Consider the following 17,500-nt stretch of genomic DNA (forward strand, 5'->3'; position numbering starts at 1 on the left):
ACACACACACACACACACACACACACACTTAACCCGCAAGTCTTACCCCTCAACCCCAACCCCGCCCCTCACTGAAACGTGGCTGGCTGGCTGGCTGGCCACCACTCTAAATTCCCTGTCTGCAGCAGCATCAGTCACACTGTGTCCTGGGCACAGCGTCAACGCGAGCGTGGTTGCTGCAGTGCGCTTCGTCTCGCAGCGGGAAATGTAGGGGAGAGGAAAGGCGTTACGCAAGCCCCAGCCCCAGCCCCAGGAATGATCTGGTGACTGGTGCAAAATGATGGGCGGCTGAGTACTAATGATCGGATTCTGCGTCTGAGTGTTTTCCTCTCTCTCTCTCTCTCTCTCTCTCTCTCTCTCTCTCTCTCTCTCTCTCTCTCTCTCTCTCTCTCTCTCTCTCTCTCTCTCTCTCGATGTCTGTGGTGTTTGGGGCAAGGGCTGTTTTCTCCATCAGCTGATGTGAGCATTCTGTGAATGTACGTACGTAGTAGGTCTGAATCCACCACAGCTACAGGCTGACAAACACAGAGTCAGTAAATGGAGACTGTAGGCAAGGCGACATGCATACATAGACCGACAGCATCTGTCTGACTGCCTGACTGAGACTGGGTTAGAGGGGGTGGGGTGCCTGTTTTTTTTTTCCCCTTTTTCCCCGTCCCTTCTTTACTGAGGTAAATCCGTTGCTGAGTACTTAGCTGCAGTTCCACTTCTCTCCAGCAGAGGGGGCGTCACCACAGTCCGGGTCAGCTCCCTCCTCCTCCTGCTGCTGCTGCTGCTCCTGGATGAGAGCGCATCCAGTTTATGTCCCGTCTGCCCTCGCTGATCCCTGTTCAGCCTAGCCAAAAGCAGTGCCCTCATTCGCAAATCCCAATAAAATAACTGCCCTCTGCCATAGGAAAACTGAACTCCACTGAACTGATCTCGGTGCAGTCAAAAAAAGAAAAAAAGAAAGCAAAAAGCTCTCCTGAAAGAACACCAGGCCCTGAGGGCCTCTCACATCCTTATCCAGCAGCTCTCGGTCTGACTTTTCTTTTTTTTTTCACCCTCTCTGGTCGGCGAGGTCCATATCTTCCAGCCAGATCTTCCCAATTACGGGTGGATAATGGGCGCACTGACTGTGCGCGAGTCGAGGCTCCCCGTACTTCGCTCCATCACGTTCTCCACAGAACCTGCACACAGCTGATTCAACCCCCCGCACTCCCCCTCTTCTTCAATCCCCTTCACTCCCCCGTTCTGTCTATCACTCCTGACATGCTGGTGGAGAGCTCGCAGGTGAAACAGATGAAAGAGAAGCCTCCAAACTCAAAGACAACACAGACACCCCTTTCTCTTTCTCTATCCGTCTCTCCCTCCCTCTTTTTTTCTCAGAGGGCCTGCCGGGCAATTAAATCCGAACCTGGCAAAAGCCGTCAGGTACGAAACAGAACATTAATTTCCTGCCTAGACAAGTACACATGGGCTCAGACTTGCGCACACATTCGCAAACACGCGATCATGCATAAACACACAAACGCGCATGCGCGCACACACATTCTCTCACACACACGCACACACACGCACAGTCTGAGACTACAACACACCACACCAGTCATTTGGAGCAATGGGGTGGGTAATAAAATTAGTTAATCATATTGGCCCAGACTATCATGACAAAGGCTGTAGCCCTCCAACAGCGAAGGCGCGGGGAAGGGATTAATGGGAACCAGCACAGGCTAAAGTAAGGGTAATTGTTCGCAGCTCAGGATGTGCAAGGCGCTCCTCTCTCACTCTCTCTCTCTGTCTCTCATTCTCTCTCTCTCTTTCTCTCTCTCTCTCTCTCTCTCTCTCTCTCTCTCTCTCTCTCTCTCTGAGACTTTGTTTAGTTGCCATCCATCTCTAATCCAGAATAATGAGGCAGTTGGGTTCGGAGCTTGTAAAACAAATACCCTGTGGTTACCTTGCACTACACACACACACACACACACACAACACTCCTCGCTGATGGCAATTACGCCAGTGTGGTGGTGTGTATGGAAAGTATAACGCCCATGGTACAGCGCCGTTACTTGCTCTCCTCTCCGCTCACCGCGTGTGAATGGTGCGCAGTGTGGATGCTCAGAGACGGCCAAGCTCTGACAGGGCAGTTCATCTCCTAACACACACACACACACACACACACACACACACACACACACACACACACACACACACACACACACACACACACACACACACACACACACACACACACACACACACACACACACACACAGGGCCGCTGACAGATTTCAATGGGCCCAGGACAAAGTCATCTGAAAGGGCCCTCTACCCAATGCATACAATGTAATGTGGACCCAATTCTGGGCCCCCTCTCTCCCTGGGCTTGGACACACACACACACACACACACACACACACACACACACACACACACACACACACACACACACACACACACACACACACACACACACACACACACACACACACACACACAAACATACACCAACTTATACAGTATTCCTATATTGGCTTTGCTGAGAAACCGAAACTTGTTTTTCCGTGTGTGTGTGTGTACGTGTGTACATATTTGCTATTGCGCATGCAGGGAAGGAGACAGAGCTAAATAGCTTCCTACACAAGCTTGGCATATACGTGGCTAAAATCATGCATTAACAAAACACACATTCACACACACACACACACTCACACACACACACTCACACACACACACACACACACACACACACACACACACACACACACACTCACACACACACACTCACACACACACACTCACAAACACACTTACACACACATACAGTATAGACAGACACGCATTCAAGCGCAAACGCATACAAGTGCCTGGGACACGCCTCCAGTGCGCCATCAGTCAAACATTAGACATGCCCCTGTGTCTGTCTACGTAGAACAACAAGAGGCAGACAAAACAGATCTGGGGAGGATTGCACCGCGCGGCGCTAGGATGAAAATGGTAATGTTCTAGGCCGGCGGGGACACAAGCGTCTGTCTATACGCTGGCAGGGGAAGAGAAAGCGTGGCTGCCGCTCCTAAAATAAAGCAGATATTTAGCTTGGCACGGGCTGGCTCCGGCCTGGGATGGGAATGAGATTATGAGCCCGCGCTACTGGATGAAACCCATAAATAACTGCAGTGTGCAGCGCTGCGGCTCACACACACATGCACACACACTACACACACACTACACACACACAGGAGCCTGGGCTAGTCACACATGTATACACATACACACACATAGCATGTAAAGAAGCACACACAAACATATACATGCGCATGCAAACATATACATGCAAATTTACACAAACGCACACATTCATACACATTCATACACATTCATACACACACACACACGCACACACACACACACACACACACACACACACACACACACACACACACACACACACACACACACACACACACACACACACACACACACGACACGGACACAGACATAGACACAGAAACACACACACACACACACACACATCCTGTTCATTCAATACTCTATACATGCTGATAGTGAGGAGACAGACAGGCAGTTTACACACACACCCACAAAAACACACAAATAAAGCGGTTCAGTAACTGCAACCCGTACGTGACCTTCCGCTTAACACATGCTGAGAACCCATGCATGCACACATGCAAGCAGACACACACAAGCGCGCGCACACACACACACACACACACACACACACACACACACACACACAAACACACACACACACACACACACACGACATGCCAAGAGCCTAATGCGCCCGCACAGACACACACACACACACACACACACACACACACACACACACACACACACACACACACACACACACACACACACACACGTAGACACACACAGAAACATCACAGAAACATCACATGGGTGACCACAACTGCAACCACGTACTGTAACGGAAGCAATTATCGTGGCACGCTCTTTAAAAAAAAAAAAAGCGGCCTTATCTGAAATTAGTCCTTTTTACCAGAACACATATGGCCAACTCTCTCTCTCTCTTGCTCTCTCTCTCTCTCTCTCTCTCTCTATCCCTTTCTGTTGCACTCTCTCTCTCTCTCTCTCTCTCTCTCTCCCTCTCCGCATGTGTCCCGTATTGCGGCACGGCCCAGCGGAGAGCCTTTTCCTGAGGGGCATTTCCATTCAATACGCAGTGTTTTGGCAAACCCTAAATATATCTACCTGCGGCTGAACTCCGCATGGATGTTTTCCTTCAGGAGATTTAGCGCTTGCCCTACGAGTGATCCTATTAGAAGGCAAATTAAATCTAAACAGCCCAGCCATTCACTCATCCGCCCTTATATGGCTTACAATAATATTTAATGCATACATTAAACACACACAAAAAAAATGGGGCGACTTCATGCCCAGGCATGAAAGAAAAGTTGAAGATTTTTCGACAAAGAGAACACTAAATAATGAAATGATCGAAAAGGAAAAGGAGGAGGATAAGAAGAAGACAGGAGCAGAGGAGAAAGGGCAGAGTGGAGGAGGAGAGGACAACGTAACTGACGAGGAAGAACCAGGAGAGAAAAAAAAGGAAGGATGGGGTGGTTTAAAAAGGAGGGAGGGAAAGGAGGAGGGGAGGAGGAGGAGGAGGAGGAGGAGGAGGAGGAGGAGGAGGAGAGGAATGAAATGCACCTTTTGGAAGCAGCGCTCTCCCCGAAAACCGCTGCCGGGTCTCAATCATACGAAGGGCTGAAATTAAGGCCAGCTTTGCAGGAATTGACTCTTTTTTTTTTTTTGGTCGATTCCCGGCCCGTTGCTAGCGGTTACCTATGGCATGGAATGCGTGGCGGTGGGTCCGCATGGTGACGGGGGCTACGCATTGCAGCAGCCAGCCCGGCCCGGCCCGGCATGCGCCACTCATTGCGTCATGTGATTGGCCCATCCGTATCTACCGACACGTCAAAATAAACTGACCGCTAACGAGCGGAGTGTGTGTGTATGTGTGTGTGTGTGTGTGTGTGTGTGTGTGTGTGTGTGTGTGTGTGTGTGTGTGTGTGTGTGTGTGTGTGTGTGTGTGTGTGTGCGTGTGTGTGTGTGTGTGTGCGTGTGTGTTTCTCAGCTGTCGCTTAATCAGGCTACAAAGGCAGGCCAAGGCTGTCTGGGTCACTGCAGGCTTCTCTCCTCTTTCCCACTCTGGTACGCTTTTCCCCTCTCTCTCTCTCTCTCTCTCTCTCTCTCTCTCTCTCTCTCTCTCTCTCTCTCTCTCTCTCTGCTTCTGTCTCTCTCTCTCTCTCTCTCTCTCTCTCTCTCTCTCTCTCTCTATCCATCTCTCTCTCTCACCCCCCCTCTCTCTCTGCTTCTGTCTCTCTCTCTCTCTACCCGTCTCTCTCTCTCTCACCCTCTTTCTCTCTCTCTCTGCTTCTGTCTCTCTCTCTCTATCTGTCTCTCTCTCTCTCACCCTTTCTCTCTCTCTCTCTCTCTCTCTCTCTCTCTCTCTCTCTCTCTCTGCGTCCCTCTCTGTTCATCTTGCTGTCTGACACATTAATATTCACCATATGCCCTGTCAGACCTTTCAGTGCAACACTTCTTTATGCTCTGTGGATTGGCCAAACAGCACACGCAGCTGCTGCTCCCAGAGAGCACACACACGTGTGTGTTGGCACTCGTAGAACTGTGCGCATACGCACACACACTCACACACACACAGACAGAGACGCACAGACAGACCCACACAAACACACGATGACACATGCTCAAACACACACAAAAGCTCAAACACACATACACACAATGACTATTATCAGCTGTGGAAAAATGCAATAGTGCTTCAGTATGGGTAAATACATTCCCTTCATTATCGCTGATTGGTATAAAATTAAATTGCTTGGATTTAATCTTCAGTCATTTTCATTTTTATTTCATCTGTACTTTGTGCAGTGAAGAAAGGCAGATGGAAAGATTGAAAACGAATGAAAAAGTGAAAGACTTAGATGGAGACAAGGAGATAGATCCTAAAACATTGACTGGAAAGCATCTATTTATGTATTATAGAAGAACAGTAACATGAATGTTTCAGTTTCTGGCTCTGGATTGCAGAAATGTCTACCATAAGAGTGTGTGTGTGTGTGTGTGTGTGTGTGTGTGTGTGTGTGTGTGTGTGTGTGTGTGTGTGTGTGTGTGTGTGTGTGTGTGTGTGTGTGTGTGTGTGTGTGTGTGTGTGTGTGTGTGTGTGTGTGTGTGTGTGTGTGTGTGTGTGTGTGTGTGTGCGTTTCCGCAGCCCAGCTCAATTTGCTCCTGTTCGCTGTCCAAGGAAACCAAGTATAGCTAGGAGGGTCATAGGGCAAGCACACCAGGGAGCGTTGCGGAGCCAGCAACAGCACACCCCAGCTGAGAACCATGGAGCCAGGCACGCTTCCCCTAGACACCCAGCACCTGCACCCTGCTCCCCCACAACAGAGGCCTCAAGCTGGGCTGTAGATCCATGGACCCTCCCCTAGACACCCTGCAAAACCTGCTCAGTTCCCCCACTGTCAAGGCCTGAGGCCGAGCTGTAGACTCATGGCCGATCCATGGTAGATCCAGGCACTCTGCCTAGACACCCTGCGCACTAAGCTCAGCCCCCTGTAGAGGCCTCAAGCTGGGCCAGATAGTGGACAGTGCAACAGGTGAGATCCACAGAGCAAGGTATGCCTTCCTGTGACACCCTGCATGGCCAGCTTCAACAATGCAAAAGCCTCAGGCTGGTCTGTAAGAGTCAGGCCTGTCACCCCCCTAGACACTCTTGCAGCCCTGCACCCAGTTCCCCCCAAAGCAGAGACCTGTCTGGGTCTCACTGGACCACACTGGAAACTAGGGCCGCCATGCCGAAACAGTTTGATATCGATTACTTAAGGCAGTGATTTGATTATTTTCAATACTTAAGAATGCCCCACGATATGATACGATTCCATTCCATTTCTTTCCAATTACTTTTTCACTTCCATTATGTTATGGAGCTAGGGCATTGGGCAGCGGACAGCGATTCGATCATTCTCTATACTGAAGAATGCCCCACGATACGATAAGACTCATTTCGATCGTCGGACGTTTCATTGTCGATGGATTCATCGATACATATCGATTATTATCCACACCCCTACTGGAAAGGCTGCCCAGCTTTTGCACACCTTGTTGCTGCTGAGGCCATTGAGGCTGGGCTCTGGAACAGCGAGTGGACTTACTTGCTCTTGCATTGCTTCCAACAGCACAACTGAGAGTCTTTCTGAACCCTCGCAGCTAACCTTGCCCTCTGAGTGCACGCTCAGTGCACGCAGCGTTTTGGAGGCGTAATTGCTGTAAAATGCTCTTGGATTTGAGCATGCAATGTCTGAACTTGTGCTTGTGTATCATTGCTGTGTGTGTACGTGAATGCATGTGCACGTGTGTGTGTGTGTGAACTTTACTGGCTTTTATTTCTGCCAATATTTTTTAAAACATTTCAGTTCATAGAAAGTTATGCGTGTGTGTGCCAAAGTGTATACGTGTCTGTGTGTCTGAATGTGTATGGGCGTTCCAATGCGCGTGCATGTGTGTGAGTATTCCAGAGTGTGTATGTTTGCGTGTGTGTGTGTGAGTACCTTGAGGTATTTGCCAGTAATCTGTATCAGCCAGTAATCTGAGGGCAGGTGAGGGCAGTGTGTGTGTGTGTGTGTGTGTGTGTGTGTGTGTGTGTGTGTGTGTGTGTGTGTGTGTGTGTGTGTGTGTGTGTGTGTGTGTGTGTGTGTGTGTGTACCTTGAGGTATTTGACCATCTTCTGTATTTGCCAGTACTCTGAGGACAGAGCTGGTCAGTGTGTGTGTGTGTGTGTGTGTGTGTGTGTGTGTGTGTGTGTGTGTGTGTGTGTGTGTGTGTGTGTGTGTGTGTGTGTGTGTGTGTTTGTGTGTGTGTGTTTGTGTGTGTATGTGTGTGTGTGTGTGTGTGTGCGGACGTGTGTGCATACGTGTGTGTGTGTGTGTGTGTGTGTGCGTGCGTCTGTATGCATACACGTGTGTGTGTGTGTGTGTTTGTGTGCGCGTGCGTGAGTGCGTATATGTGTGTGTGTGTGTACCTTGAGGTATTTGACCAGCTTCTGTATCTGCCAGTACTCTGAGGGCAGGGCTGGTCAGTGTGAGTGTGTGTGTGTGTGTGTGTGTGTGTGTGTGTGTGTGTGTGTGTGTGTGTGTGTGTGTGTGTGTGTGTGTGTGTGTGTGTGTGTGTGTGTGTGTGTACGTGTGTGCATACGTGTGTGTGTGTGTGTGTGTGCGTGCGTCTGTATGCATACACGTGTGTGTGAGTGCGCGCGTGCGTGTGTATATGTGTGTGTGTGTACCTTGAGGTATTTGACCAGCTTCTGTATCTGCCAGTACTCTGAGGGCAGGTCGGTGTTGCTCTCGGGTCGTCTCTCCGGCTGCTCCTCGTCCTCATCGCTCTCAGAGGAACTCTCACTCATGTCATCCACCGTCACCTTACTACAAACACACACACACACACGCAAGCACACACACACACACACACACACACACACACACACACACACACACACACACACACACACACACACACACACACACACACACACACACACGCACACAGAAATGTGGACATACAGTTGAATAATCCAACTCCTACTTACTTTGTATGTCATCCAGTGTCACCTTACACACACGCGCACGCACGCGCGCGCACGCACGCACACACAGACACACACACAGACACACACACAGCAACGCATGAATGCACAAATACAACACATAGGCATAAAAAGCAACATGCACTGTAAAAAAAAAATAGTTGAGACTATTCAAAAAAACAGGGCAACCTTCTGCATTTAGAATTTTAGGTTTAGCCAACAATGTTCCCATGATAATCTCAATTATGAATACACCGTCATATTTATTGAGAATTCTTAATTCAGTCAATTTTCATTTCCTCATTCTACCAACACAAATTCGTCTTTCTACTGAACAGTCCGGGCACGTCTGCCAACGATGTTCCCATGATAATCTCAATTATGAATACACCGTCATATTTATGAGAATTCTTAATTCAGTCAATTTTCATTTCCTCATTCTACCAACACAAATTCGTCTTTCTACTGAACAGTCGGCACGTTCTGCCAACGATGTTCCCATGATAATCTCAATTATGAATACACCGTCATATTTATTGAAAATTCTTAATTCAGTCAATTTTCATTTCCTCATTCTACCAACACAAATTCGTCTTTCTACTGAACAGTCGGCACGTTCTGCCAACGATGTTCCCATGATAATCTCAATTATGAATACACAGTCATATTTATTGAGAATTCTAAATTCAGTCAATTTTCATTTCCTCATTCTACCAACACAAATTCGTCTTTCTACTGAACAGTCGGCACGTTCTGCCAACGATGTTCCCATGATAATCTCAACTATGATAACACTGTAAAGTTTATTAAGAATTCTTAATTAAGTCCATTTTCAATTCCTCATTATACCAGCACAGATTAGTCCTTTTGCTGAATAGACATTCACAACATTTCAATAATGTACAGCAAACTTCACATTTTGATTTTGTTTTTATTTCAACAAGTACTTTTGAACAGAATCAAAAGTATTCATACAATTTAAGAGCATAACCATTTCTGTCTTTTTAAGCAGGAATAGAAGGCTAATGGGGTTTTAGTGTCTTTAAAAACAAAATTTGGCCCTTCAGAACTTAAATTTGGTTTCACAGGACCAAGCTGCAATATTAAGTGCAGTTGTAATTGGGGTGTCATGCCATTCATATCTACTTGCTCTCTACTAGTCTGAAACACAAGCTACAAGTTTTTGAGACACTGATTGACCCATACACAGCCTAAATACACATTTGCCAATTCAGAACATGGCCCTGCACCTAAGTAACATAAGGTTTAACATGTCTGGTAAATAAAACATAATGTAAAAGAAAAGATAATGATGGGAAATTGCTATACCGCCATACAAAGGGAAAGTGCAGTAATTACATTAACATTCAAACTGAGAAAAAGGCCTAAAGGGCCGGACACACACGTCGCTGCTAGTTACTCGCTCAGCGGATGAAGTCAATAGAATGTCTACGTGTTCCAGCGAGTCTCGCTGGCGAGTAGGCGAGGAGAGTACAAGCGATGCGATGTGGGCGGGTTCCGAGATAAACTTATTTTATTGTTCGAGCGACGCGAGTTAAGCGAGAAACCAATTGGAATGCAGAATACAGATTATTGACAGGTGACGTTGCCCCTGTGGTGTTCTGACCACCCAACTTCTGCACGCCATCACGCTTTGGTTAAAAGTGTTGAGGAAAATACATACAGTGTACACCATCAAAGGCTCATATGCATGGTTGTGCACAGCACACGATCAACGTTAAACAGCGTAGGCCTACATTTTGTTTTGTACGGACGTTATTGGCGCGGACAGCGGGAACCATGACAACCAGTAAACAAAATCACCCAGAGCGAGTGGCAAGTAGGCGAGTGAGCAAGTAGCGAGTAAATAGCAGCGACGTGTGTGTACGGCCCATAAGACTGGATGTTGTAGTTACTTCAAATTTGACATGGCAAAATCTCTGAAAACGGGACACATTTGGACCGCTAGTCTTTTTTTCAACAAAAAGGTGGTGTAATGAACACCCTTCTCAGTTTGAACTCAATTACTGCACTTTGCCTTTGAAGTAGGGATGCACCGATACACATTTTTTCACTTCCGATCCGATCCCAATGTCTAAATTTGGATATCTGCCGATACCGATACTACTCCGATCCAATACCAAAACCTCATATATGCATGAATTTCAACTTGAGGTAGGCCAAAGATGACTATTTGGTCAGAAAAGGAAGTAAAAAGAACAGGAAACGAATTCATAAGTAAAAGTATCAAGTAAAAAAGTAACAATCCCATCCTGAAAACTAATATGCAAGTGTTATGACTTCAAATTAACATTAATCCTGGCTCAATATCAGTCCTGGGAAAATTCCGATACTTTGGGAAAATTCCGATCCGATCCGATCTCTGAAAATATGTTCATATCTGAACCCGATACCGATACACCGATACCGATATCCCATCCCTACTTTGAAGGCCAGTATACCCCTAGCCTGCCTCTCACCGACGGTGCGCAAGTGTAGCTCCGGAGCACCCCGGTGGAGTGGAGCTACACACACATCCGTCTCATAGCGCTGCCCTTAACACACTCTTCTCGAGTAGAGAATAAACGGAGCACTTGTTGCTTAAAGATCAACGGCTGCTCACATTGACTCTAGAGATTAACCGAAAACATTTTTGGAGGAATTTGTTGGTGGCGAGTTGAAATATGTTGGTGAATTGCAATAAATGCACCATTTATTTTCGACTCCAGAAGAGCATGTTAATGGCAACGCTACCAGATGCTGGTTTGTGTACACACCCGCACCATCGGTGAGAACCAGGCTAGTATAGCCCAAGTAAGGAGGTAAAACTCAGCGATACTCCACACTGTGAGAAGATGGGTCATCAAGGGGAACTTGTCGTAACCAGTATGCATCTCAAAATACAACCTTGTATTCACTCTTCAAGTGCAAGTTTGTTAAAATGTCTTCCCCATTTTCCCCTCAGAAATACAAGGTAGTCATACTCCAACACCGTGGGAGCATAGGCCATCAAAGGAACTTGATGTAACCGCCACACATTTCAAAATACAGCCTCGTCTTCAGTCTTACAGTATAAGCTAAGTTCAAATGTCATCCACATTTTTTCCCTCAGAAATATAGCCATACTCCAACATTGTGAGAACATAGGCAGTCATGGGAACTTGACATTGCAGCCTCGCCGTCAGTCTTACAGTGCCAGTTTGTTTTTCAGAGATTGTACACGCCGTGTACATTTGAGACAAATCTCCATGAAGACATTTTGCAAAGTATTGAAGGTATACTTCAGAGCCTTTGGGTAGGAGATATTCAGGGCATAAAGGAAAAAAAGGTAAGGTATGCCAAAAAGGTATGCCAGAGCAGTTGGGGTATCTGGGATATCTTGCAAAACAACTCTCCTCGAGGATGACGGCAATGTTTTGCACTCGCGTAGATGTACCTGGACCACAGTCTTCACGAACATATAGAATGCCCACAGCCACACCCTGGAGAGCCACACCATCTGCATCGGCCTCCTGCAGACAACAAAAGCACAAAAAAGTATTTTTACTCTCACATTGACTTTGTAAATCTGCTGTGCCCCTCCTGTACCACCTACTCATGATGAAAACTCATAGGGCTGGGTCCCATTACATGACACTATTATACAAATAAAGGAACATCAAACCGAAAGCAATGTAACTCCCTGACAACCTACCAGCAAGGAAGCAATCACTGTGAATTCATTTTGTCTACAGTTTGTAAATTTCAACCAATGAGTAGCAATTGGAGGTAATAACCAAAGTATGCCCCAGAAATAGTTTTTTTTCAGCAGGTGGCATCCACAGCCCATTCCACCCTCACCTCACCCCCTTCTTCTGCAATGTAGGTTTAAATGAGGCAGAGTATAATCCACTGAAGTTGCTCAGCTAGTGGTTGTCAAAGGTGGCACATCAATGTGTGGCAAGAAAATTTGCTATGTCCCCCGGCAGTGTCCAGGGCATGGAGGGGATGCCAGGAGAAATGCCAGTACCACCACCACATACACAAACTCACTCACTTATTCAGTCTTTGCCACTCAACCCCCTGCCACTGCATGTTTCACTTTGAATTTCTATTCATTTACCCCCCACCCGATCAATGGCAGTTACCTCATCACTGAAGTTTGAATTGTTGCCCTTAGGGAGGTGCCACAGGTGAATCAACAAAGACATCCACCCCTCCTCTATTCATTACCCCATCTTAGACTAAATCTCCAGTTCTATTCTCTATTGTATTCTATTACTCTGTACTACGTGCATGTCAGCACACTTTCAGTCTGAGTATAATGTACATAGTATGAAACATAAAGGCACTGTATGCCATTATATGATTTGTTGGAAAAAGTTCCTGTCTGATGCTAATGACTACTTACAAGGCACTCTTTGAAAAGTTCCTTGGGGTCCTCACAGAGAAATACTGGAAGTCCTCGAAGAGCAGCATCTTTGCGGTACCTGAGGATGTCAGAGGTCTATGTCAAAAAAGCAAGAAAAAACATCAGTTTGGACAGAGTTAGAGTTCAAACACTTCTTTATAGCAAAAATCGTTTCACTTATTAATTTTCTTTCTACTCCAATATTAAAGATTTTCCCCAGCAACTATACTGTTCCAACGAAATACTCAGCTAGAAAGGAACAGTAAGCAAAATGGATTCAAAATGCATTTTGCTTAACTGGACAGGTTGGGATCACAGAAGTATGATTGACTGACAGTTGCATTTCATTGTTTAGGTGTTCCCTTCATTTTATGTAGCAGTGCAATAAATTATACACAAACACATTTATAGAGTTAGAATTTATGACTTATTTGGCAATAACACAAGACTCACCATGATCCGTCAACAATGTGTCCTCAGCGTCACCCAGAGCCTTCCCCCAACAAGGTCAGCTGTCAAAGGACAGTAATGATTCAATTAATTGATGCCAGCAACCATGATTTTAACATAGACACTGCTCTCTACTTTCAAGAACCTATAATGGCAAGCAACAAGAATAATACTTAGCCAAGCAATGCCCAACTGTGACAATCATGCCTTGAGAATATTATGTACATATAGTTCCAATAAAGGACCATAACAGCGTACGAGGTATGGATGCTCAATTATGTGACGTTTTGGGTTAAGATAAAATCAGGACACATGGCTTTAAGCAGTAAGCTATGATCTGATAACTTAAACACCAGAACACTTAAAGGTGCACTGTGTAAGATTGTGGCCAGAGTAGGCATTGCAACTATGCTGCTCATTGAAACCTTTCTGCCTATTGCCAAATTTAATATTTCTTGAATATTAATAAACTATTCAAAATGGCGAACCATGGAGAGCACCCCCCCTTTTCATGCATGTAAAATGCAAATTTCCCACCTTAAAATTAACACTTGCAATGTAATAGCAGTGTTGACTATTTGTTAAAAAAAGCTAACATTTGTGAATGGGTGGCCTGAATTCTGCAAATGAACAACTAAAATCATTGCAGTGCACCTCTAATGTTGATTTTCTAGGTGTTTTTTTATTGAAAAGTCCCTTTTAAAACATATTTCTTGAAAAAAGCACAACATTCACATTTGAATATGAAATTCAACTGCTAAATTAGCTAAAGCGCACCTTTGTGATGATATCTTACAAGGCATGACTTTAAGGCACAACTCCCTTTTGGGGTCTCCTATGGTGAAGCTCCTGGTGTCACTCAGGGAAGATTGTCCTGGTCTAAGGAGAAACCACAGTGCTTGAAGAACATGGGAGATGTGGTGCTCTTATCTGAAACATAATCAGAAAGGATATTTTGAAATAAGTTTAGCATCCATAAGAAAAAGCCTTTTGCTAGGAGCCACATAGCATACCAACATAACATTGCATGAAGATTACTTTTAATTGCTAGCTCATTTGATGTGCACAAGTTAGAAGTGAATGCATGAACAAAAACAAAAGTCAAACGTGTGCAATAGCACACACAGCCTCACAGACGCACGCTACTATTCAGCCTACTAACAGCTGAACAGTAACAAAAAAGCACAGACTATGATAACAGAAACTTTGAGTCCTTAATGTTACCATTACCAGTAAATGACATGGCTACTCCAGGTGGATTGGCAGTGTGGCATTGGACTAATGCGGTCAGCTTGTAACCATTACATGCCACAAATTGAAATCAGAAATACCGCGCTGGTTAAATAAGAGGGCCATATACTGTACCACAGATGCATTGACAGTTTTTAAATGAGATAAACAAACAGCCGGTCCGTAACATTCCTGCAGGAATTCGCTCGACAGTTAGCTAACATGAATGCCATATGAGCTAGCCCATTAGCAAACACTGGTTCAAAACTAGCACATGGTGAAACGAAATCTTGTCATTCATAAAAACACACACAGACATGTTAAATTACTTCTTTAACAGGACACAATGTTGTACACTTGCTTACAGCCTGTTAAAAACGTACCTTTTCGAAATTTGGCCATCCTGCAAACAAAGTTGAGAAAACTTCAACCGGAGTGGAACTGGAACACATGTTGCCTGCCACTGCCAGCCCTTCCCATGTTGACAGGAAACCCTCCCTGTGTCGTGGCCAAGAAGCGCATGCGCTGAATAAACAGTTGTGGCAATTAAGTATTTTCAATTTGCAATATTCACTATTTTATATTCACATATCACTGAGATGCAACCTATCGGTTTGATGTGGATTTTTCTGTTGGTTAATAATAATTCATATTTCCTGTCCATTCAATTGTGAACATGTAATTACTTGAACAATGCGTAATTCTATTTTTTACGGTGTTGGTAAGAGTCTTGTGTGTATGACATATTGATATGCACCATGAAAACGGAGCAGGTGATATAGTCGGGCTCTCTAGAGGACAAAAATAAGCAATGAAGAAGAGAGAGGAGAAGCAAGAAGGACAGCAAGCAAGGAAGCAAAGAGAAAAGCAGGAGAGGGCAAAAGAGAAGAAAAAAGGGGAGAGGACAAGGAGGGAACGGGAGCAAGTGGTTTATGGAGAAAGGGGAGAAAGAACAGAGAGAATACAGAAGACAGGATGAGAGAAGACGAGAGATACAGAGACAGAGAGAGAGAGAGAGAAGAGCGAAAAAGCACAAAGGATAGCAGAGAACGGCACAGGAGCAGGTGGTTTAGTATGCAGAGGAAAAAGACAAGAGAGGAGAATACAAAAGAGAGGGGAAAGGAAAGGGGGAGAGAGCGAGAGAGCGCAAGAGCAAGCGAGTGAGAGAGAGAGAGAGAGAGAGAGAGAGAGAGAGAGAGAGAGAGAGAGAGAGAGAGAGAGAGAGAGAGAGAGAAAGAATCAGAGAGAGAGGAGGGGATCAGTGGCCGGGCGAAGGGCCGTCTACGGCTGGAGTGGCCATCATATCATGGCCCCCGGAGGGGCCCCTCGGCCCTAGCAGGGGCTCGCTCTGCTCGCTCCACGCAAACACAAACGCAGATGGCTGTTAAAGCCAGTTGGGCCACTCCAATAACTGTGTCATGAAAACTGTGCACCGTGGAGCAGTGAAACCTAGCACACACACAGATAGGGCCGTGGGGACACACTCCCACCTAGCGCTACACACAACACACACACACACACACACACACACACACACACACACACACACACACACACACACACACACACACACACACACACGCAGATGGCATTTCCAGGGGAAGAGGCCGCGATGAGCCGGACGAGGAAGATATGGCGGTTAACGGAGGGGAGACTGAGCCATGGTAAACACCATAGAGAGGTGCTAATGACACTCAAACTACACTCAAGTGTCTTAAAGTGTCTAACAGAGAGACTCTGTCTGTCTGTGTGTATAATGGATGGGTAGGTGTGAGGCAGAGAGAACGTAGTGCCTGTGCGTGCATGTGTGTGTGTGCGTGTGTGTGTGTGCGTGCGTGTGTGTGTTTGTGTGTGTGAGTGAGTTCAGACAATATTCTCAGTGGTGTAATGTTTGATTGAAGTTGTGGGCAGCTGTGTGTGTGTGTGTGTGTGTGTGTGTGTGTGTGTGTGTGTGTGTGTGTGTGTGTGTGTGTGTGTGTGTGTGTGTGTGTGTGTGTGTGTGTGTGTGTGTGTGTGTGTGAGTGTGTGTGTGTGTGTGTGTGTGTGTGTGTGTGTGTGTGTGTGTGTGTGTGTCTGTGAGTTCAGACATCATTTGCAAGGGTTTATACATGTGTGTGCACAATATTGAGTGTGCTTGTATACCGTTTAAGTGAAGTTGTGTGTGGTGCATGCGTGTGTGCGTGCATGACTTCAGACAATAGTCTCAGGGTTGTATACATGTGTGCACAATATTGAGTGTGTTTGTATACTGTTCAAGTGAAGTTGTGTGCAGCTGTGTGTGTGCACGCGTGAGTGTGCATACATGCATTATGAGTGAGTGCACGTATGTTTGATGGTTCAGCATGTGTGCATGTGTCTTCAAAATGTGCGTATCCTCCTATATGTCCACATGTGTGTGTGAGCGTGTGTGTGGTCTTGTTTGTTTGGAAAACTGCAAAAAAGCTCATCTGCACAGTTTGCCAAAACAAAAAAGCAAGAAAAAACAGTTCAGCATTACTGTACTCTTGACTTGTAACAGAGCACTCTTGCAGTCAGTCCACGTGACGTGCGTGATTCATGTTCAGAGGAAAGCCCAGAAGCGAGATAAAAATCTATCTCCTCGCCTCGCTCTTCGCTGTACTGTGTACTGTGCGGCAGGCTGCCGTGGGATGAAAGCCCATGTGCTGAGTAAATAAACTGATGTGTCACTTTCAACGGGACGTGACGGACAGCCGGAGAAAGACGAGAAGGAGGAGGAGGAGGACGAAGACGAGGAGGAAGAGGAGGAGGTGGAGGAGGAGTAGGAGGAGGAAGAGAAG

At 46.0% G+C, this 17,500-nt stretch overlaps 1 protein-coding gene across 1 annotated transcript in view; it reads right to left on the bottom strand.

Annotated features, from left to right (window-relative positions):
* odad2 (outer dynein arm docking complex subunit 2) overlaps positions 1-17,500 on the bottom strand; it is a 139,651-nt gene that overhangs the window by 98,970 nt on the left and 23,181 nt on the right. The window contains exon 10 of the mRNA XM_063206901.1: positions 8,333-8,471. Within this exon, the coding sequence (XP_063062971.1) occupies positions 8,333-8,471 (139 nt within the window). The remainder of the gene's footprint in view (positions 1-8,332; positions 8,472-17,500) is intronic.

This window comes from Engraulis encrasicolus, chromosome 9 (genome assembly GCF_034702125.1).
Source record: "Engraulis encrasicolus isolate BLACKSEA-1 chromosome 9, IST_EnEncr_1.0, whole genome shotgun sequence".
NCBI classification, from domain to species: domain Eukaryota; kingdom Metazoa; phylum Chordata; class Actinopteri; order Clupeiformes; family Engraulidae; genus Engraulis; species Engraulis encrasicolus.